The sequence below is a fragment of the Corvus cornix genome, chromosome Z (assembly GCF_000738735.6).
Source record: "Corvus cornix cornix isolate S_Up_H32 chromosome Z, ASM73873v5, whole genome shotgun sequence".
NCBI classification, from domain to species: domain Eukaryota; kingdom Metazoa; phylum Chordata; class Aves; order Passeriformes; family Corvidae; genus Corvus; species Corvus cornix.
In genome coordinates, this window is record NC_046357.1 from 4,862,328 (window position 1) to 4,886,660 (window position 24,333).

General features: G+C 38.2%; 1 protein-coding gene across 2 annotated transcripts; it reads left to right on the forward strand.

The window, feature by feature from the left end:
• The first annotated feature begins 834 nt into the window (after positions 1-834).
• Positions 835-21,056, forward strand: DEPDC1B (DEP domain containing 1B). Of its 2 annotated transcripts, none has more exons than XM_019283270.2 (11): positions 835-917; positions 1,364-1,629; positions 5,480-5,615; positions 7,837-7,964; positions 10,673-10,803; positions 11,858-11,905; positions 12,367-12,507; positions 15,622-15,788; positions 17,285-17,461; positions 18,509-18,694; positions 18,992-21,056. In XM_019283270.2, exons 1-11 carry the CDS (start codon positions 870-872, stop codon positions 19,151-19,153), a joined length of 1,590 nt encoding a protein of 529 aa, XP_019138815.1. In that variant the 5' UTR covers positions 835-869; the 3' UTR covers positions 19,154-21,056. The 2 variants fall into 2 exon arrangements, with proteins under 2 accessions (XP_019138815.1, XP_019138816.1); XM_019283271.2 differs by lacking the exon at positions 835-917 and adding an exon at positions 982-1,144.
• Positions 21,057-24,333: the final 3,277 nt, after the last annotated feature.

Here is a 24,333-nt window from a genome sequence, read left to right on the forward strand (position 1 = left end):
ACTCAATGAGTTCTATGGCACCAGCATCAACCCCTGTCTTCTGTAGGGATAAGATCAAATGTAATTGCAAGTAATTATCATCCCACACGCTGCCTGAATTCAGAATAAAATTCTTGAACAAAAAATTTGCTTGGAAACAATTTAAAAGATTGAAAACTGAGGGTTTGGAGGGTTTTTTTAGTCTGATTTTTTGTTCTATTTGTTTAATTAATGCCAAGGCTGTGTTCTCTTAATTGGGGCAGCAGTTCACTGGCCAGTGTTTTCCTGACATGGTTTAACCTGTTGTCACACACAGAATCACCGAATGGGTCAGGCTGGAAGGGACTACAGTGGGTCATTTGGTCCAGCCTCCCTTCTCAAGCAGGCATCCCAGTGCACGTGGCACAGAATTGAGTCCGCATGGTTCTGGAGTATATCCATGAGGGAGACTACACAACCTCTCTGGGCAATCTGTTCCAGTGCACAGTACCCACACAGTAAAGAAGTTCTTCCCCATGTTGAGGGGGAACTCCTGTGCATCAGTTTTCTGCACGTTGTCTCTTGTCCTACTGCTCCGCACCACGGAGTAGAGCCTAGCTACTGGCACGGTCTCGTCGGTATTTACCCGCACGGCCACTGCGGCCCGCAGGCTGCGGCGGATCCGCCCGCCCACGCAGCGCCACCAGCGCCGCCCTCACGCCCGGCCCCCGGTGCGCGCCCCACAGCGGCTGCCCTCGGCCCAGGCCCCGCCCCGCTCCGGGCCCCGCCCTCGCCCCACCAATCAAGGGCGGTGTGGGCCGGTCACGTGCCACGTCCGCCACCCAATGGGTGAAGGCGGCGGCGCCCAGCGTGGATTCAAACGCAGCGCGGAGCCGGCGGGGCCGTGCCCAATGGAGCCGCGGCTGGTGGGGCCCGGGCCGTACCGCGCTACCCGCCTGGTGAGTGCCACCGTCCCCGGCACCGCCGCCCGCCCTCGCCTCCGTCGCCGGCGGCCACTCGGTGTCGGGCCTCTTGGGTACCGGCGGGTGCTCCCAAGCCGCCTCTCTGCGGGGCAGGGGCGCCCGGGGCTGGCGCCGCGAAGAGCCCGGCCGGGCGGAGCGGCAGGTTCAGCCTTTTGTCCCGGTAAAACCTAAGGGAGGCTAAAGACGTATCCGTAGATCCGCAGGTAGTATGGGGCTCTAAATATTTCAGCCTCCTAAACTTGGTGTTTGTTTTCGGGTCTCGACAGTTTAAATCCTGGGCTGAGGTTTCGATGTTCTTGTAAGGCAGACGGTCAAAAAGAGTGTAGTTCTGCTTGCAGAGTTGGCTGCGTTCTGATCGCGCTGCGGAAGGAAAACATGGGAGAAGAGCTCCCGTAATGATTTGCTTTGTTCTCCTTCCCTAGTGGAACGAGATAATCGAGCTCTTCCGTGCTGGGATGCCCTTACGGAAGCATCGCTGTCGTTTCAAGAGCTACGAGCGCTGCTTCAAAGCCTCGGAGGCAGTGGACTGTTTGCATGAGCTACTTGGCTCTAACCAAAACTTTGGCCCAGAAGTGACTCGTGATCAAACGGTTAAGCTGCTTAAAAAATTCCTGAAAAATCATGTTATCGAAGATATTAAAGGAAGGTGGGGCAAAGAGGACTTTGAAGACGATGGCCATTTGTATCGGTAAGCCTGTATAGGGTGATAGAAAAATTTTGGTTTTTTGGAAACAGGGTGTAAAAACTCTTGCTCACGTCTTACAAGTATTTTTGTAGAATGTCTCTGAAAAGGTGTTGACATGTTTTTCCCCCTTTCTTTTAAAGACTTTAATTTTCTTAGTAACGGGTAACTGTCATGATTTAATGTTTGACTTCAGTTTTCTTGTCTGTTTTGAAATATTTTTGGAGGTCACTTTTATTCAGTTACACTCTTTGAATATCAACAAAAGCTTTTGCAGCTTTCACAAGGCATCGAGTTCTGATTGCTGATGGCAGACATCAGGTTTGTTGGTACTGGAAGCGTGCATATCAAGACATATAGGTGGAAGTGAGAATGCCATTGATCATCCAGCTCCAGTTGTCCTCCTTCTCTCCCAACCCCCTGGCTGTTTTGGTTGCTGTCTCCACCTCTTCTGAGAGAAGAGAGAGGCCCTCTGAATCTAAGACATTTATAATGTAATTTTTTTATGCTTCTTGGTTTGTAGATGGACAAGAGACAAAGCTTATTTGCTTATCCTCAAGGATGGTTGCTTAATTATCCCTGTTTAGCATCTCAACTGATGGCTTGCTAACTGGGGAGAAGAAATTTCTTTGTAATAAATGCTTAGCATTACTGGACTGGATTCTTTGACCTCTTGTGACCTCAGTTAAGATTTGGGTGTCCAGAGTCTGCAGGTTCTGAATTTGTACTGTCTTCTAGTGTCCTGTTTGGTGCAAAAGTATTATAAAGATGACCATTACTTTAAGTATGGAATTGTAACTTTTTTCATGGTGAGCCTTCTTTTGAGGAAATGGGAGTTCTCTTCATGCAAATCATTACGGAAAATAGGTTAGCAATAAGTTTATGCTTCTACTTATTCTAGCTATTATTATATATGTAAATTTTACATATTAATTTTTAGGTGATGATTTCTTAATATTCTTTTTGGGAAAATAGATATTACTGAATTCCCACTTGCTATGTATGAAGTCAATTTTTCGTTTTGCTTTATTGCTCTTTTGCTCTTTTTTTCTGGGCATTAACTCTTGTCAGAAGATTTAATATGGGTTTTGATAACTGCTGGTGTTATGCTATATTTCTTTGGTCTGGTTTGGCCATGTTTGTGTGGCTGTGGGGTTTTTCGTTTATTTTGCATTTGCACGAGTATATATTCAAATTATTTTGATCTTTCATTTCTTTGTATTTGCAGTCATGACTTTACTGAGCTGCAGGCTGTGGAAGAAAGGCTGGGTGAAATATTTATGTTCTTTTTATTTTCCAGGTGGTCTATGTAATGATCTGCTATTGGACAAGAGAACTCTTTTGTTATATATTTTGTTGTGATGTTCTTTCTCCCCCTCCCAATGAAAAGATAACTAAGTTACTAGTTGAAACTTTTCTATTAAAACTGCATACTTTTCATGCATCTTGAACTGGAGCCAGCTTTTTCCTCACTGGGCTTGGTGCATAAATAAGCTATGTACGTTACTCGCGGCTTTAAGTATCAAAACATGCTTCTCTCCTATTTAAGTAGCTAAACATTTGTTTTTCAGCCTATTTTATTCATGTATCCAATGTCCTGGCAGCTCCCTCTGGTGGACTTTCCTAATACTATGTGTAAAATACAGTGTTTTTTCTCCTCATCGTGCTGATGGAGGTAGTGGTACGAGTCAGTTCTACTGACGGTGCTTACTCTGGAAATACTGACATGGTTCATACCTTCTGTATAAATTTGTATTAATAGACTGTGGTTCACAGTTGTGTCATTCATTAACTTCACATGTAAGTATAGCTGTCTGCTCTTGTTTGTCCACAGAGTATGCAAAAGAAATGTTGCCAAAAGTTGATTTGCGTGAGAGTATTTGGCAAGTATTAAATGTGAAGATGAGATCTAATGTGGCTTCTAAATATAGCAAAGACTTAACTGTGTGTCCTGACTTACTGGCTCAGTTGAGTCTACAGTAATGAATGAGAAGTTACAGTTTTGGAAGCTGTTGGGCTTTACACTTTTTTTTTTAATCTAAGCCATTCTATTAAAAGCAAAAGGGTTAGTACTCTTGCAGTGATAGCAATCTTTTGGAAATTCAGCAGTAATACTTGTTATATCATGGACATCATTGTTAGTTGACCTTGTTCAGTATCCTTTGTTCTGGACACACAGAGGTATCTCTATTTCCTCTTTTTATAAACTCCCCAAACTAGTGTTGCTGGCGATAAACAATTCTGATCTTGAGGTATCAGCCTTGGAGTGCTCCTCAGTTCTTTGCTTTGAGTAATGTTAATCTGTCTCCATCTAGATGTTCCTGTAGTACTACCTGAGAAAGGGGAATGTACCTCCTTTTTCTGCTTGTGAGAACTTTTTCTTTTACTGGTTGGTTGCAAATCAGGGCAGCAAATGACAGAAAACTAAAACTTGTGAAGACCTGGAAAAGAAACAGGAAACTGCTGAGAATAGTGTAAGGCAAAGGAAAAAGTCTGCAGATATGTGGGTATGTTTTATTTTAATATTAAACTCTTAAGAAATAATATCTGAAAAATGGTGGAGAACACTCAACAGCTGAACATCTGCCATCTAATCTGGCTTACTTTTAGAAAAACAGAATAAATCTTGCAGGATTAGTGTGAGGTGCTTGCTGCTAGTTCTGAGAGTTTGTCTGATGGAAGTGATCTCTGTGTTGCAGATGTGCTGTTGAATAGCACTGTGGAATGTGCTCTGTATGTGTGGTCAGAACAATTAATGTGTTTAACCCATGCAGTGTAACAGTAGTGGACTAACCAAACTGCAATATAAATTTAAATTAAAAACTTATTAAGTATTTGAAGTGCCTTTAGAGGACGGGGTGACATTTTGGAGAAACTTGATTTCTCAAGCGTAACTTTCTGGTAGGATATGTATGCATGCTATCCAGCAGTGTACAAGCTCTTGTTGCAAAGTCACAGACATATCTGTCTTTTACTGTCTGATTTAAAAGAGTGAGTGAGGCTTAAGCAGTTCTTTGACACATCAGGAATCTCAGCATCTAAAACCTGGGAGTGAAAGTAGACAAGATTGGATCTGGGCCAGTCTGAAGAGGTGTTGCTATCTGACTGATTTGTCTTACTGATATGCTGTCATTAATTCCTTTGTACATGCTCTGACCTAAGCTTAGCAGTAATTTGATTCTGGTCAAGCTGGATAGTTTGTTTTCCTTCTTTTCCACAAGGGCTGGTTTAGGGCTTATTTCTGCTGATTTCTTCAAGGCACTTCTTGAAATGCCTTAAGAAGCCAAATAGTTACCTGCAAAACCAGCTGGAAAAAGACTTCAGAAAAGAACTGCAGAATATGATCTTCACACAGAAAGCATGTAAACACAGAAGAGCCTGGTAATGTGGACAAAACTTTGTGTGGACACTTGCATGCACTCTTAACTAAATCCGAGTGTTAGTCATGCAACTTAACTATGTAGCTTTGCTTTAGGAAATGCATGCTAACAATGCACTTGATATGGGGGAAAACATACCCACAGCTTTTTCAGCAGAATCAACATCTTCTAGTGAAGACCTCTGTCATTGTGTGTAGACAGCAGGTGCTCTATGAGATGCACTGGGATACCAGACATTCACTATGTCATGGGAAGTACAAAGGAACTGGACTGTTCTGGAGCAGCAAGGAGGCCAAACAAGACACTTCATGATGTTTTACATACCATGTAACACCAGTCTACGGGGAAATAAGTTGGGCTGTGAATGTCCAAAGCATTTGTTGTATTTTTGCATGTGAAGGCTGACGACAGTTTTGCATTGGTAAATAGGGATTAGGTTGGCATTCAGAGATTTTAAAAATGTTCTTTAATTGTAGATTTCCTCCTTCCTCACCACTGAAGTCATATCCAAAGAAACCTTCATGTGGAAAGGAAGTAATTAAATTTCCAGACTGGAATGAACCGAAAGCTGGCACTTCTCAAGAATATATCCCAGTGAAATCCATCACAATGGTAAGGGACCCAGTTTTTATTCCCCCAGACAAAAATGTATTTGGAAAGCAAAACTGAACTAATGACCTCTATGGTGTGTCACAAAATACTTGGTTATAAAATTAAATGCTAAATACTTTTATTTTAAACTTCTGTGAAGTAAAGTTGTTCTTACAATTTGCTGGAGAAGTAGGCTTTGAGTGTTCTTTCTGCTACACATTGTAATTTCCTGAGCAATCTGGGTTCAGCATGGGTATATTTTCCCATAGTTCATTCCAGTTTGCTCAAATTCCAACAGGGCATTTATTATATTACAAGACAAAATAGTCACACTGTAACTTTATTTGGACACTTCATGCATGAGAGTATATACAGTATTACAGCCTTCCTAGCTGCAATAAGGCTGTTAGTGACTCATATTCCTTTTTCAAAAGGAATATGTTTTGCCTAAGGAGAAGTGGTCCTGATTTTTCAGTTATCCTTTGTAAGCTTGGAAAATCATCCTGCTTCATTCTTATCTGGGTTGATTCAGCCTTCATAAAGTTGTTGAAAAAACTTGCTGTTATTAGTAAACCAAAATGGTATCAACTCTGGTCACCTAGACAGAGAAAAAGGCTAGGCTTCTGGAGTTAGGTATATTCTAAGCCCTTCCTTCAGTGTATCTTATATGTGTGTGTTCTCATAATTTGTGAAACTCGGGATTTCTGTGATGATTTTTGCCTTTTTATTACTGCCCTTCAGAGCAGGACACTGGCCTTGGATTTCTTGATGAACCATAGTCTATTTGGAAAAGTAGCTCCGACCAGTTTGCTGGACATCTAAGTGTTCTGAATGAATGGTTATTCCATATTAACAATCCAACTATGTGCAAATCGTGTGCACTCCTCATGTACAACATGCTTCTGAAGGGGAGGAACATGGTCCTTAGAACTTCAGTAGTAGGTAGAAGATTAAGATAGAAGAAAAGAGATGATGCCAAAGACAAGAGAATAAAGGATTTTAGATACTGAGCAAGTAGCTGTTGAAGGTGTAATATGTTACAGCCTCCAACTGTGCTTTAAATTTCTATCCAGGCATCCTGGCCTGATAAGAATTAGCAAAAGTCTGCCTCTGCATCTGACTCAGATGCAACAGCATAGAGTTTGTCATAGCTCAAAATCTCTTCTGTTGGCAGTTTGGATTAATACAGTGGACTGTAAGTGGAAGAAACTGAGGCAAAGGTATTAGCTTCTTTCTGATACCTCTTTTATAGTTAGGTCTTGCTTCCACTGGAATGCTGAAGTAGGTGGATAGCTGAAAATGGTGGTACCTTTAATTGCTTCATCATCAGTCTGAGCACTTACTGGCTATGTGTCAACTGATGAGCATGGGTCTGTGTCAGGAAATACTGACGTAGAAGACCACGCTCTTAATTTCAGAGGGTGCTATTTGCTTCCAACTAATGCTAGTCTAGTCTGTCATGGAATGACAGACAATTAGTGCTTGGAGAAATTTAAGTGCATTCCTGGAGTACATTTTGTGGTTTGGTTGTGATCACAAGGAATACTTTTAATGTCCTTTAGCACTGCTCTGTACTGTAAATCAAAGAACTGGAATGATTAGGAGTTTTGCCTTGAGAATGCTGCTGATATAAGCTGCAGCGTATGTCCACCCATTGATACCTTGATGACCATCTTCAAGCATCAAACTTGGATGTGAAGGTTGCATAAATGATAGTGGTCTTCTGCATTCTCAGCTTTACTTTACACTGTTATAATGGTGGACTAGATCTGATGGGTGCCCTCAGATGTAGCTACTTGCTTTTACTTTTTTATGTAGAGAACTTGTTATTGAACTTAATGTTTAGTAATTTTCAGTATATGTTGAACAAGGATGAATTGTTTAAAATTTTTTGGTATCTCATCTTAAAATTGTCCAATAACTTTCCCATAAACAGATGTTTAATCTCAAAATGGTAGATGAACTGATTTTAATGATGGATTGAATTTGAATTTAGGATTAAAGGCCACTGACTCCTGAACTTTAATGGCTATTCTGACACTCATAATATTTATTTCAGCTTTGGACAAGTTATGGAACTGAGAAAAGATGTGTGTACAAGACTGAGAAAAGTGATTAATTTCTCTGAAACACAAACACTTACTGGAATTTAGGAACACTTGCAATGCTATACTATAAGTGTTTTATACTGTTTAACACTTGAAAAGTCACCAGTTAATGAGGAGAGTTTTTCTGATTTCAGAACTCTGAGATGTGGTACAAGCGACACAGTATAGCTATCGGGGAAGTACCAGCATGCAAACTAGTGTTCCACAGAGAGCTAACACAAACAAATATAGAAGAGATATGGAAATCTATGACTTTGTCACGGTGAGTATACTTGTGAGTCATTTGCTGCTGTAGTAAAACTGTCTACTAGGTAATAGTCTTGTCTGTCTTTCTGGTAATACTTGTAATTTCACCCACTCACTTTTCATCCCTGCCTTCAAAGCCTTGGTGTCTAGACTAACTCTACCACTTGTTATTTGGCTAACAAATTCAGCAGGTAAAGTCTGCAAAAAAAACTTTACTGTGCTTAGTACCTTTTGACTTTTGCTTGCTGTTTTATACAAGTCTTTGTTGTGTGGGCTTTGTCTTGTTTAATCACTTTTTTTCACTGTCTCTTTTTCTTGTTGCTATGAAATAGAAGCACTTATGTAGAAGTGCTGTGAAACCTTTCAATGGCGAGTATGATACTTTGTATGAGATAAATGGTTGTGTGTATGTATGAGATAAATGTTGAGATTCAGACATTCTTTACTATATTCAAAAGGAATATCCTATGCAAAGTTAAAGTCATTGCTTTGGACTATTTCTGCAGAGGAAAAAAATAATATACATTAGCTGATACTACAAGCATAGCTGAGGTGTTACTAATGATCACCTTACTGTAAACCTAGCACATTATCTGCATGTAATGAATGCACTCAGTGCTGAGGCAAGCAGCTTTGGTGACAGCATGATGGGCAGCAGAGCGCTTTAGTGCATGTGTACTCCTGGGTTTCCTGAACCAAGGAAACCTGAGGGGAGTGGAGAGAGCCTCTGGTGGTAGCCTGGAGCTCACATGGTAGCAGCTGAAAGGACCTGGGCAGTGGGACCAGGGGCAATGGTGGCCAAGCCACTCTTTCACATAAAGGCCCCTATAGAGCTCTATCAACCAAAACACCAGGGTGGGCAAACAGAGTTGGCACAGCAGATTGTATGGAAGGGTGCTGAAACCCAGCCAGCTTGATCAGGGAGCAATGGTATTCATCTGGCAGAAAGCCATGGCCTCTCTAAGTTTGATAATGGACACTGAGACTCCCAGAACTCTGTGTTGGAAGAGTATGACTGTGGGAATGGGGAAACTCACAGCTGACCCTGAATTTGTTTGAAACTTTCTGTTCCTGCTGGACGCGCTTAAATCTATGAAGCCCAGTGGGATTCATCCCAGGGTACCGAAAGAGCTGGATGATATTATTGCAGGATCTCTCTCAATTTTTTTCATTTATCTTGGGAGTCTGGAGAGGCCCCAGTTATCTCAGTTTTAAGAAAGCAAAGAACAAAGACCCTGGTAATTACAGGCCTGTCAGTCTCACTTCAGTGCTGGTAAAATTATGGAAAAGGTTGTTCTGGGAGTTAATAAAAAACATTTGAGAGACACACAGTTATTGGTCATAGCCAGCATAGTTTCAGAAGAGGAAAGTACTGCTTAACCAAGTCAATTTTCTTTATGGCAAGGTCACCCATCTAGTTGACCAAGGGAAGCCAGTTGATGTGGTTGTTTTGGATTTAGCAAAGCTTTTGATACTGTCTCTCACAGTATCCTTCTAGGTGAACTGTCCAGCATACAGCTAGATGAGTCCATAATACTGTTGAGCAACTGGCTCATGGGTCAGGCACAAAGGATTGTAGTAAATGTGGTTGTCTCTGGTGAGCAGTCATCAGTGTGGTTCTGCAGAGCTCCATTCTAGGACCAATGCCCTTTCATATTTTTATAAATGATTTGGATGCAGGAATTGAATGTACACTAAGTTTGCCGATGATACTAGGTTAGAAGGAGCTTTGGACTCCTACAAGGGTAGACACGGTCTGCAGTGAGATCTGGATAGAGCAAAGAGCTGTACAGTCACCAAAAGCTTTGAGGAAGCTGAGCCTCATTGAAGCCTACCATTTCCAGAGAGGCAGCGAGGGGAGATGTGGAAGATCTCTGGTGACCAGCAACAGGACACAAGGAGGTGGAATCAAGTGGTGTCTGGGGAAGTTTAGACTCCACATTAGGAAAAGGTTCTTCACTCAGAGGGTGACTGGGCACTGGAACAGCCTCCCTGGGGAAGTGGTCACAGCACCAAGCCTGAGAGAGTTCAAGAAGCATGTTGGCAGTGCTTTTAGTTATATGGTATAGTTTTAGGTGTTAAAACTACTAAACCTTTTCTAGGTACTAAAAAGAAACTTTTTGAGGGCTATGAAAATCATGAAGGGTTTAGAGGGAAAGACATAAGGAGTGGTTGAGGTTTCCTGATTTCTTTAATCTGGAGAAGAGGAGGCTGAAGGGGACATTGCAGTGCGATCTGTGATGGGAAGTGGAGGAAAAGGAAAATAGAATGGTCTTTTCTCTGTGGTGACCAGTGACGGGACTGAGGGAACAGACTGAAGTTGTGTAAGGGGAGGTTTGGGTTGGATATTAGGAAAAGATTCCTCATCCAGAGGGAGGTTGGGCACTGGAACAGGCTCCTCAGGGAAGTGGCCACAGCGCCTAAGCCTGACAGAGTTCAGGAAGTATTTGGACAATGCTCTCAGGCACATGGTATAATTTTTGGGGTTGAGCTGTGCAGGGCCAGGATTTGATCTTTGTTGGTCCCTTCCAGTTTATGATATTCTATGAATCTAGGCAGAGAGCAGCAGTTGTACTCAATGATCCTTATGGCTGCCATCCAACTGCAGATATTCTGTATGAAATGGAGGTCTCTTTTTTTTTTTCCAAATTGTGTCCTAATACTTCATGTTTGCCTTTTCCAGATTAAATGATGTATGAATTATGTGTTTATGTATTTTTGCAGATTACAGAAGGTCTTGGGTTTGGATTCTCTGGATGAAGTGTTAGATGCAAAACTTGTGAATTCAAAACATATAGTTCAAAATGTTTACAATGTCAATAAGCAAGGCATTGTCACTTTAGAAGACAAATCAAGTGAGTATTTAAGAAATTTTCATTTAATTTTTCTTATATTGTGATCTACTGGGATTTAAGTATTAGTTCTAGTCTACACTAACCTGTTGCGTCTTTATACTTTTGTGACCACATCTATAAAAACCAGAGTTTTTACAAAGTAAAATGCTATTGTTCTCCTCTGACATCTCAATAGTAACAGGCAGGGTTTATTCCATATTTATTGTCTTAAACATATTCTGGCTTTAGTAGGGTTGAAAAATGAATATGAAACAGCAGGAACTTTTTACCATTTCATAAATACAGGGTTATTATTCACTTCAAGGTAACTTTCTCAGCTCTACTCTTTTGGCTGCCTGAACTGGAGTGTTTAAATGAAGAAAAAATGTATTAAAAATTGTGAGAGAACAAAAATGTACATTGAGAGAGTTTTGAATTTTCAGTCAATGTGTTTTGAAGATAGTACCATATTTAAAATTGTTTTGCACATCAGGGAGAAAATAAAGCGTCTTTCCTGCTCTGATATATCACAGTGTTATTGCTTCCATGTTTTTCATGAGATTTGTAGAGAAATTAAATATGATACTGAAACCTGGTTTGGTTGTGAATGAAACTGCCTTCAGAGCATGTCTGTGTTCATTTTAAAGGCAGTTGGATCATCTCAAAATATTAACTTCCTCCTTGCAGAAATGACAAAACAGAATATATTAGTACTTTTCATCATCTTTGGTACAAAGTAAGCACTTCACTGTATAGCACTGGTGAAGGGTGTATCTTGAACTAGGTCGGTCTGATTTTTTTTTTTTTTTTTTTTTTTCAGAGTAGGTTAAAGATTTGTGATGTGACCTGTTTTGCATAACTGCTTTATAGTACTGGAGGTACTATCTGTATATCTATACTGAAGTATAGATGTAATTCAAGCTAGATACTACATTCAGGTATAGACTGCCTCTGGAATCAGTTGATTTACTACACAGGAGGAACACACTAAAGTGTTTTTAGCTTTGCTTTTGTCTAACGGTTGAATATTTTTCTTTTTTTTTCTCCTTTTAATTTCTGTTTCTACCCTGTGCAGAAGAACTACCTCACTGGATATTATCTGCAATGAAATGTCTAGCAAATTGTAAGTAAATTCAGAAGGGGAAGAAAGATCCCACAAACAACTCACCCCAGAAAAAATAATTTGAACTGATTGTGTCTTCACCACTTTATTAAATCCTGTTTATATTCACCTTCAGTGTTTTTATGATGATTTTCTAAAACAAAGTTGGAAAAGACCTGTCAGCATGTATTTTCCTTCCTGTGCAGCTTATTTAAATGCAATATATGAAGGTTTAACTATTCTATTAATGTTTTGCCTCTACTATGTATCTTCACTAGACCTATTGGGAATAGATCAGTCCAGTAGTAGATTAATAAAATTTCACTTATTTTGAAGAATGAATCCTTTTTGTTAAAATTTTTTTTTCCTCTAATGATCCATTTTAATGGGCTGGATTAGAAAATACTGATCTGCTTGGTGGCTGAAAATCAATGTTCTCTTTCTCTTTTTTTGGTCCGTTTTGTTTTGTTTGTTCTTTGTAGGGCCCAGCTGCTCAGATCTGAAGCAGCCTACGTACTCAGGGTTTGAAAGAGATGTCTTCAAAACTATAGTGGACTACTTTGGCCAGATGAAAGAGCCTCTTCTCCCATTTCATTTTTTTGATATTTTTGTTAGTGTGTTAGGTGAGTAGTTTGGGATGGGATGAAAAAATATTCTTTAGAGTTAATTTCCTGGAGTTATTTTACCTTACTTAAATACTATCACATCTGAATTCTTTAGGACCTGTCCTTTCCATTCTACAAAGAAAATAGTTTAATATTTAAACTTATTTCATATCACACAGTGGTTTTATTTTTGTATCTTTTTGATCACATTAGTTCAAAAGTCTTCCATTGCTTGTCTTTATAATATTAAAGGCCTCTCTTCATTACTCAGCATCTAACAGATGGATTTTAACAGATTTTTCTTTTTTTACAAATGCTTAAATGTCTTAAAAACTCTCATAAACTTTTAGAAATTGCTTGACTGAAGTCTAGATTAGAAAGGATTAGGGAATAAGCACTGTTTTTAACCCTGGGAATATGACATTTAAAGGGAATTGAAATGCTTTGTTGCTTAAATTTAGAAATGACATTAACTAATGTAGTGCTTTAAAGAAGCAATGGTTTAGTTATTAACTATAACTTTTCAGAGGTTCCCACTATATTAAAATCAACAATTCTGGCCCTATAGGTGGCTTACTGAAAGACAGTAAATAGGAAAATATTTGATTACATTTTACGTAATTTCAAAAAGAACGATTAAGTTGAAAAGTAAGCATACTTTTGTAGCATCCTAGTTTTTTGACCTTCTTTCTGTGTGAACAACACTGTTTTCAGTAAACTATTGAGATGAGAAAGGAATCCAAAATAACACTTCTGTTTCCGGAATTTAATATTTTTGTCCTTTGTGTGTTGTCAATCTTGCTTCATAACCAATATGTTCCTTTTCTGACTTTTTCTTAGACAACTCTTGTTGATATCTTTAAAACTTATTCCTCTGCTTTCATACTCTATTTCTGTTTGCTTTTCCAGTGTTTTTCACGTCTTTCAGGTTTTACTAATTTTATTTCACAGTATTTCCTAAATGTAAAATCAGAAGAAAGATTTAATGCCAGCGTGTACGAAATCACATGAAAATCAATGAAAATTGTGCAATGTTTCAAGAAGTCAAGCATTAGTTTTGTGGTGTCTTTAAAAAAAATGCAATGTTGATATGGAATCAGTCCTTACTCTTCTAAACAGATGCTTTAAATATGCTTGCCAAATCTTCCTTTGAAGTTAGAAAAAGCTTTACTATGAAAATTAACTTCAGTGCTTTATCCCTCTCCTTGGAATACTGTCTCTTTTGACTGCCTTACTTACTACCCCACACTTCTTTTTCGATAAGAAAGAGTTTATACTCTTTACACTGTGGTGTTGACCAAAATGGTGGATGAGGGGATAGCAGTGGATACTGTTTATGTTGCAAGTAGTACAACACTGTCTTCCATTGCATCCTTATAGGAAACCTGAGGAAGTACAGGTTGGGTAAGTGGGTAGTGAGGTAAACTCAGAAATCAGTGCAATTGCTGGGCTCAGAGGTTTGTGGTTTGTGGCACAAAGTCTGGCTGGATGTCAGTCAGTGGGGGGCAGCCCAGGGCTGGTAGTGTGGCCAGTAATGATTAACACTTCATTAATGACCAGGATGGTGGCACATTCTGTCCTAAACAAGGGCATAGTGTCCTAAACAAGCATGCAGATAATTCAAAATAGGGAAGATGCAGAGAGACCTTGACTGGCTGCAGAAATAGGTAAAATTGGAATCTTATAAATTCAGAAAAGGGGAAATATCAAGTCCTCTCCTGGGGAGGAATAACCTCATGCACCTGTAAATGCTGTTGGTGACTGATTTGAAAGCAACTTTGCTGAGAAGGACTTGGAAGCCCTGGTGGGCACTAATGTGACCATGAGCCATGAGTGTGTCCTTGAGGCAAAGAATAACAGCAGCATCTATAACTGCATAAAGCGCATTGCTGGTAGGTCAAGAGATGTTTCCTCACCACTAGTCAGCGAGTCCAGTGAAACAAATCAAAATTACTAAAGTCTTGGAACATGTGTCATATGGGAAGAGACTGGAGAGGAGAAGGCTCAGGGGGAATCGAAGTAGTCTGTATAAATGATTGATATGGGTGGAGTAAAGAAGAAGGAGCCAGACTTCTGTTGTTGGTACCCAATGGCAGGGCAAGAGGCAATGAGCAGGAACAGAAGTACAGGAAACCTCCTTTTGTAAAGGGGAATAGCATTCTAATTGGAAGGTGATCAAACAGTGGAAGTAGTTGACCAGAGAGGCTGTGGAAGCTCTGTCTTTGGAGCTATTCAAAACTTGACAGGACATAGTCCTGGGCGTCTTCCTGTAGATGAACCTGCTTTGAGCTTGTGAAGAGGTCTATATAATCTCCAGAGTTCTCTTCCAACTTCTATAGTCCTCTGGGAAAAAAAAAAAGTCTCTGTTTTCTTCCTTGTTCCTTTTCTAACAGAAATTACTGCTAGATTTCAGTCATGCAGGTATTTTGTTTCCTGACTTTTGTTCTGATACTCGTGCTGTTTAGAAAAAATCATAATAGATGCTTCCTTAGCTGAGCCTTATAAGCCTAAAATAAGATGATATTTTGATGATGAGACCTTCCTATAGGTGCCTAAGCTACTATCACATTCTGCTGTGCCTGTCCAGTCTTCAAATATCTCTGTCTGCTGGAGTGTTTTCTCAAGAGTCTGTAAGCAGAGTTAGGCATAGATTTAATGTCTGTAGGTGTGAGTGACATGTTAGTATTGTCATAGCCACCACTGATGCATAAGCACACTTTCTTTCCTTCTGATTGTTGCTACAGACTTAACATTTTATTTAATATGTTTGCTATATCTGTGCATACCATTCAGTTGTGTTTGGTGCTGAGATAATAAAAGAGCAAAGGATGAAACAAAATGTTGTAATTTTTCGTGTACTCTAATATCTAGAGTTGTTGGTTATGGCTATCAATATCTTCCAGTGCATCAGAAGAAAATCTTCTAAAACTTAAACAAGCCACCCAGACCTAGTAGTCCAGTTCTAGGGATATCTTTCTAGTCTCTTTGGGGAGTAGAGTTCTAAGGCAATCTTGAGTGAGTAAGAAGGGAATTTTGGGACTTAGATTTAGAAATATTATGTTATTATGTTAAATGTTATGGAAATATATAATTGAGAAATGTTGCCCAACCTTCTGATCTCCTATAAACCAGGACTGCTGCAAAAACCCAGCAAGGCTGTAGAAGCTCTTCAGATATCTTGTCTCCTGCTGCCACCAGAAAATAGGAAAAGACTACAGCTGTTGGTGAGAATGATGGCAAGAATTAGCCTGAACCAGGATTTGCCACCTCTTTCTGAATCAGTGAGGACCAGAACTTTGGTACGTGTAAGTGTAAGGTAAAAGGTCCAGACAGGCTTTTGGAGTAGCACAGGTTAACAATTCTTACTGGAGAGTATGAACAAAATGCAGTTTCCTTATTTAAGGAACTGGTTTGTCTATCCCAGCTATGTGGAAATCTAATCTGAATTTGAATAAAGTGGGATTTCATGGTAATTTGTGAGCACACAAAGAACTTGCCAGAATTTAGAGGTTTCCTTATCTTTCAAAGTTAAATCACCACTGATTTCACTATTGAGTAGGAAAAAACCATAAACAAGCAACCCCCCCCAAACAGCAAAATCAACAACAACAAAAAGTAGATGAGGTCTCTGGTGTTCTTTATCACTGCAGACAGTGTGAATGAAAAAGACTGCCTGTTTCAGTCATAGCTAGAAATACAGAGCTGCATGTTCTGATTTACCTGTTTTCAGCCATTCAAAAAAATTAAAATCCCAACCATTTACTTAAGTAGTTATTTTTTCTCATCACACACAGAGGTCTCTTAAAATAAGCTCTAGTTTTTGCTAATGCTTTTTCTGTAGGACCATATGTAGATATATCACTGATGCTTGCAACACCACCTTATTACAAAGTTATTAGGCATAACTTAACAATTCCAACTAGCTAAGAACATTTTTTTTTTTTTTTTTTTTTGGTTAATTTTAAAGTCTTTGAAAATTAAGTGCAATGGGAAACTAAGCTGCAGAGCCATTCTGTAAAAATCATATACTAGCATGCACAAATCTAAATTTGCTCCACAGCAATTAAGTTTTTAGTTAACTCTGAATAGCATTTGATTAAAATAATTAAATTTTTTACTTCACAGTTTATAATTTAATTAACTGTAAATGGTCTTTTGTTAAAATAATTGTTGTAATTGAAATGTTGTTTTTAGAAGTGAATACTTACAGTCCGAGTATTTTGTACTAAGTCTTAATTCAGCAATGTAGTCTATGGTATGTGACAGAAACCTTTATTGCCTTCTGTGCTTTTAATGTTACAAGTGACTGGTGCACAGACAGAAACTCTTGTAACTGAGTGCTTGAGCACAAGACTACCTGAAGTGAACTGGACCTGAAACTTGATTTGATGATTTCAGAATAGTGAATTAAGTTCTCCCTCTGGTGCTTAATTTCTACTATATTTCCGTGTTATTTTAAAAAAATCTCTAAATACATATATGCCCTCTTTAAATAGCCTTGTGAAGTGGCTTTTTGACAAAGTCTTGAGAATAAAATGGAGTTCATCCATTCTATATCTAAAGTCAGGATTAGATTATCTGTATAACGCAGGAGCAATCTTCAGTGCACTCACATAATGTCACTGTACATAATGTATTTTTTAAAAATATTGATATGTTCGAAGTACAATAAGTATTGTGATGTTAAAGTATTTGTTCTAAAAGATCACTTTTTGAATGCAGCCCGATTCTCTACTCATCACTCCCAAACAGAAAGATTACATGATAATGATGTTTTGTTTTTTTTTTTCCTCAGATAGTTCAGGCATTTTCCCGTTGTATTCTCTGCTCAAAGGATGAAATAGACTTGGATGAACTTCTTGCTGCTAAACTAGTATCTTTTCTCATGGACAATTATCAGGAGATCTTAAGTGTTCCTTCTGCTTTAAAGTCTTCCATAGAGGATCATGTTGTACATCTTCAGAGAGTCCAAGTAAGTATGAAGTGAAAAAGCCACTTATATTTGTATGTTTCTAGATTGAATTTATCCTTTTTTCTCTGAAGATCAACAATTCAAAGTCAAGAAAGACTTTGTTCTGTTTTTAGCTTTTGAAGAGTGAATTAATTTTGACTACTGATATTCAACCATAACTCTATGTTGAAATGAAACTAAACAGATCTTGAATTTATTTAGAGACAAGATCTCTAAAATATGTTTTCCTGTTTGTCAGCACTATCTTCCCATGGAATGGGCAAACTACGTTTAAGGTAGTGAAGAAAACTGAATGATTATAAAGTGTTTCCATTAATGTTCTGATACGGATGCTAAAAAAGCTAGCAGAGAAATTTTCCTGCTTGGCTCTTATGAAAGTCTTCATTCTCATACAAACTAGCTGAGAAATGGTTTGCTATTGAGTAAATCAAGACTTTATCTCACAGGTGCAGACTAGTTATGCACAGCTTTGTTATGGTACACTGAAGAAAATATTTTGAAATAGGTGTCACACTGTTCAGCCAATCACTCTGGGAGGTGGATCGTCAAGCACCCAATTATGTTATGCCACTCTTGCAAATCAAGTTATATAAATGAGGTGGTAATTAATTAAATAATTCCATTCTATTTATCCTGGACTTGAATTCTGTGTCATTCTTCGCTCCGTCCCTGCGGACAACAGCGACATTCTGAGGTTTTTTTTTTTCTTTAGAACCATCCTTACCTGCTCAGTTTTTTCATATTTCTGTTCCCTGATACCAAATTTTGGTTTTGTTCAAAGCTGATTTTTAGTTCTTTTGTCTTTATTTTCTACTGGAAAAATAACTTTAAACTTATTTCAAGAGCTGAACAGGCTTCCTTTGTGTCATGTTTTTTCACTTACTGTAACTCACTCAATTAGTGCTGGAGATGATAGAAAGTACAGTTTAGGGTCTCTAGTCAATATTTCGTCTACTTAATGTCTTAGGGTGGTCAATTGATTAAGCCAGTTTATGCAAGTTTTTTGCAGAAAACATATCTGCTCTTTTTTTTTACCTATTTCTTCAGATAAAATACGCAGGGGCTGATAGTGATGCAACACTTCCTCCTCCATCATTTTGTCACCAAATCAGTACAGATGAATTTGAATACCAAAGGGCAACTGGCTCTCAAGAACCACTGGCAGCTTTGTTGGAAGAAATAGTAATGAATAAAGAAATATCTGTGAAAGATAAAAAGAAGAAGCTCAAGCAAGTAAATAAAAATTTCTCCACAGTTTCTAATTTCAACATTAAAAGATTTATCAAGTCTTAGACATGTATTCTAGAGAAATACTGGAATTTAAAGTAGTGGCTACAATTGGGGATTTCAAGATTTATAATTTAGAGTAAGGGTGAATCAACCCAAATCAGAAATATTGCCTTATCTTGTATATAGAGGCATAGAAAGTCCATCAGAGAAACTTCCCTGCTCCACAAGTGAAAACTACACTTTAATAGTTATTGTACACTTTTGAACAAATTCTTAATTTGAATTAATGTACTTTTCTAGTTTCAGAAATCTTACCCTGAAGTCTACAGAGTACGATTTCCTACCCCTGAAACTGAAGCAATGCTATTTCCTGAAAAAACTAAACAGAAACCACCAATACTGATGTGGGCCTTAAAAAAGCCTTTTCAACCATTTCACAGAACCAGAAGCTTTCGGATGTAAATGGTTTGAAATATATCAACAAACGAACTGTGACTGCATCTTGTCAATGATCTCATGCAAAAGGAGCCTGAGCACCATGTGGTTACTCAAAAAAACTACTGGGGATACTGCTAAGATCATAGAAAATGTTGAAAGAAGAGGAGAGTATTGAGGTGGTAGAAATGTGAACCATTATCAGTATTTTTGTAAAGCATTATTTTTTTAAATGTCTGTTACTTTAAAACAAGCACCAAAAAATGGTAACAAAAAAACTCTAAACAAACAAACCCACCATACACTCAAGGGGATTATTCTGTATGTGGGTGATAAGGTACACTTGCTGTGGTTTGGTTTGACTATCATTTTAAGGTCTAAATGTATTTGTATGTAATGTATTCTTTGCAACTAGTCAACAGCTTTTTTTTTTCCCTCCCCGAAAATGAGTGTCTTGCATAAACTAGGCTGTATTTGTGCACATACAGTGTGAAGAATTAACTTGCTGTACATGCTTGACTAAGTATGAAACACTGGCTTTTGCTTTGCTTTTTGTGAGAGGCTGCAATATTAAAGGTTAATGATGCAACCAATCGGCTGTTTGCAAAAGATGCAGGTGCTTTGCTGAGGCCAGGTTTGCACCCCTCAACCACAGGAGAAGGGGAGAGTTTTTGGGTGTGTGGTTATGAAACCTCTGATCTGCATAACAAACAGCCCAGGTGCAGAGGGGATGAGCATCCATCAGTGGATGACAGTGACAAACCCACCTTTGTGTAGCAACAAGCTGGGGTTTGGAACAGATAAGGGAAAACAGATAAGAAGCAGATCCTGCAAAATGGGATACTGCTTTTTATCACGCCAATTTCCTCCCTTACACAACTGGCTCAGGTGTAAAACTCTCCCCTATCCTGAGATACAGGGACATTCAACACGGCCTGAGGGTATTCATCCATTCTGTTAAGGCAGAACTGGCTCAATTATGCTGGCATGACAAACAGGGGTCATGTCTTTGCCCCCAGACTCATTTCTTGGGCCTTCTGCCAGAGGACTGCACATGATCCACAGTGTTACGAGGAGAACTACCTGGGCATTCCCACCTGAAAATATTGAACCCATTGAACTTTGGATTTCAGGGACTTCCCTTACCCCTGAGGGATCAAAACTGTAACCATCACTTCGACCATGGGACATCTAAATTGCAATGATCAGATCTCATATGGTGGTGCTATCTTTCCTCTTCACTATCTGCTCTTATCCTTTCTTTTCATCATATATTTTCACAAGTGTAATAATTATACTTTTATATTGCTATATTTCTATAGATAATAACCAAATCTGCTATGTTCTTCCTTTCCATTTTAATCAAATTATTCCAAAATCAACCTGTTGTCTGTCTGTCTGTCTATCTATCTATCTTTCTGTTTATAAAAACCCCACCATTCATTCAGTGTTGTTTCATGCTAGTCTGCCCTGAGGGATCTATTAACAAGAACTTCAGTTAACCTGCCTCAGGGGCAGGTTGTAACATTGCTGACCCTGACATAGCAGATTTATTTTTGAAAACTAATTCTCAATTTTCTGATACATATGGTGCATTATAGCTTGAGTGAACTTCTGTTGAAATTCCATTAACTTTATGTAGTCCTGACCCATTCTGATATGCAACCCAGCCTTTTTCCCCTATGCTCTTACTGCATATTGCTGTACAAAGGTGGGTGCTTGACAATAGAATATACTTTATCAGAAAAATTTAGTCTTGAGCTTCCTCTAAAAATGGAATTCAGTTGTTGAAGTGACATTGTAGTGTACATTCTTTTATTGATTAGTTTTGCATCGTGAAATCTAGTGTACTTATAACCTGACTGTACATATTACATAGTTGATTCTGAGAGCACTTTTTTAGCTATTAAAGCATTGCCATTTTCCTGTATGTACCTGGAGTTGTGATTTCATGCTATCCATTAGAGATTTGAAGAAACAGCATTTCATATTATATTGAATGTCAGAGTAGTCTATGCCAGAGAGAAGACAGCTGACATCTCAACAAATTTCTGAGATTTTAGTAGAAAATGTAGTGCAATATTGACAGCATTTTTCCCTTGCTAGCTTCTTAACCAGTCAATAAGTTTCACGATGTATGTTACAAGGTAGTTGTTTTAATAGATTAGGTTATTTCTTGGGCAGTGTGACATTGAGCAGTACATGTTTTCATGATTGTTCTCACAAGAACAATCACAAAAGATACTTGGACTTCATATCAATAATCTTTTTCTTAAGCAAATTTGATACAGAAAGGTGCACTTTTCAAATATTAAGGAAATATTAAAATTACTTTTAAAAATGGTCTTGAGGCCATTTCTAACCTTTTGTGCTAGGTCTTCAAGGGTGAGAAAATATTTCAGATGTGCCATAGTATTTTGTGTATGTTTGCATGCTGTCAGACTTTGACTATAACTAGACTACTTACATATATTTTGCTACTTCACTAATCCATGAAGTATAATAATGAGTAAGGCTGGTGGGAAGCAAGTCTTGCATAAAAGTGGAAGCCCATCCCAAGTGATCTGCCATCACTTCCTAAATTGCAGAGAAGTTGAAGGCAATCTATCTACCTTTTGAGATAATCTTACTGTCTGCCAATAAGGCTTCTACTGTCCTGTTGAATTTTTGCCTATTGTTACTTTTAAAAAATAGGTAGCCTTCCTGAGTCTATTTTAAACAACAATTAGAGTTTACTAATTAGTTTTCAGGATGAGAGGTTGAAGATATGCCATATGTTTCTATGAATCAATCGTTCTTCTTTTTCAAAGATTTAGTTCTGTGACTGTGGTAAAAACAAGCCAAAAAAGTCCATTTGCTCTTAGTTCCCAAAGCTGTGAAAAATACAAAATATCTTTGAAAACCTTGGAGGGACTGTAGGGAGGGAATTTTATTTGAGACCATAATCTCAGAGACTGAATTTTAACCATGCTCCTGTCTTGGGAGATACTTAGAAAAGCTTATCTCAATAATAGGAGGTATGTGAGTATGGCTCCTTCTTAGAGCTGAACCAAGCGCAAATATGCAAGATTAATATGGTAGGAACACAAAAATAAGGGTAGCTAGGTAAATTTGCCTATTGTTTTTGGGGTGGAGGTTAGAAAATTAAGCTTGAGAGCTAGTTCAGAGAAGACTGTAAACTTGATAAAGTATCTCAGAAAAAATAGGTTTTCTAATCCTAAACTGCAGGCAATAGAAACTTCAGGCTTGATATTAACTTTCTCAGGAATTTAACATTTACTTCTGTGTTAAACCCCTGCGGTGTCTTGATATTGCCAAGACTGAACATCTTGGCCTCCCCTGGATTTATTTCTGTTGAACCATGAGGCCCACAAGCCAAACTTTGTTTTGTGTATCCTAGTGACTCTTATGAGGAGCCTCACTAAATGGAGGACTAGCTGACATTCTTTTAAAGTACATCAGGTGGAAGACTCAATAAAGGCAGAAGATGTTGCTGCTTTTTTGGTCTGCTTAAACCTCTGTTTGTCATCTAAGTGGAGCGTCTGGTGTAATCTTGCATGTAAGTAGGATCTAATTCTTTTTAAATTTCAATAATATTTAACTTCATAGTACTGAAACTTCCAGTGTAACGCCATTAGTTGTCATGGTAGTATTAGATTTTGTGCAAGATGTTTGAGCAGAAACATATTGTGTGGGAGGGGTTTCTCTGTGTGTGTTTTGTTTTGGGGTTGGGTTTTTTTGGTTTGTTTTTTGGGTTTTTTTAGTTGGTTGGTTGGTTGGTTTGTTTGTTTGTTTAGGGTGGGTTTTTTTTTTTGTTTGGGTTTTTTTTTTTGGTGGTGTTGCTGTTGGTTTTGGTTTTTTCTTGCTATGTTTTTGCCCCCTGCAGAGCAATTTATTTTCCCTCACCCTCTACTCCACCTTGAGCATAACATCTCTCCTGACCTACTGGTTATTAGTGACACATCAGTGACACTTTCGCTTCAGCACTTCCTTGAAGAGGAAGTAATGGTATTTCTCTTCCTTTCTTGAGGGGGGAGCTGAGTCTTTGCTTAACATTGCTCTTTTTCCTTACACAAACACAGCTTGTTCCAGCTCATAAATTAATATTCAGTCGTCTGAAAAACCCTTTGGTCTAGTCCTGTGCTGTTAATTGAGAAATAGCTGCCATTCTTATTTGCTAGTATGTAAGGATTATTTAATTGCTCATATTTTGTGAGAGGTCTCTTTAAATCCTGATTGATTTGCCAGGATTGTGGTATCAGCTGTTTACACTCAGGACTACAGAGAATGATTGACAACTAATGTTACTGTCTGAAATTATTTTCAGATGTTACTTCACTTCATATCAGAGGAAGCTTAGGCAAAATCTGTGTGATCTTGCCTTCGTATTCTACTAAATGGAAACAGGAATTAAAGTGAAGAAGGTAATATGTTAATATAACACACTTTTAAATTTATTGTGGTGATATGCCATAGCTTTTTTTACCCTCTTTTCTAAGATGTTTTACATTGTAAGAGCATCTCTTTCTTTCACAGAGGCTGCGCGAACTCAAATAACCTGCTTTATTTCTTGATCACAATTTTTAAAGTTTCCTATTGCCTGAGAGCCTAGGATTCTAGCTCTAGATAAACTCATATGTCTTAGATTTAAAATCCATAGGCTCACAGACACAACTCTGTAGGTATATTATTACTTTGGAACTTTCAGTGTACTTTATAATAGCTGTTATGCATTAACATTAATATTTTCATAAATTCATTAGTCTTGAAACAGAAGTGTGAGGAGAGAAGCTTTTCAGAAAAAGAAAGCCTATAAAATGGGTTTTTCAGCTCTATTTCCATGTATTTACTATATGATGTTTTTTAATCAACGTCTCCTCCTGTGTTAGAGGTCAATTTTGGGGTTTGATTTTTTTTTTCTCCAGAATCTCAGATTTTAGAATAGTTGTGCATCTAGGACATCTTCTCTTTCTGTATAAATCACATTTTAGAAGTGAATGTTGCATTCTACTGACTAAAAGGAATTGACTAATTTACTAAGTATAATGATGTAAAATTATGTGACATAAGTTCCTTTTCATGAGTTCTTGTTCGTATGCTTAATTCGCCTTTAATATTGCCAAGATAATTAAATAACAAAGAGGACAAGATTCAGTGCATGTTTAAAAGGAAGGAAGCTAATATATGTTTGTGAAATCCTTTTTAAA

What these genes read in the sequence shown, in the direction of transcription:
- DEPDC1B (XM_019283270.2), top strand. Translation starts at nt 870, where the DNA reads ATGGAGCCGCGGCTGGTGGGGCCCGGGCCGTACCGCGCTACCCGCCTG. An exon ending in CAGTGAAATCCATCACAATG is followed by an intron (nt 5,616 to 7,836) that starts GTAAGGGACCCA and finishes TTCTGATTTCAG; the next exon opens with AACTCTGAGATGTGGTACAA. An exon ending in TACATCTTCAGAGAGTCCAA is followed by an intron (nt 17,462 to 18,508) that starts GTAAGTATGAAG and finishes CTATTTCTTCAG; the next exon opens with ATAAAATACGCAGGGGCTGA.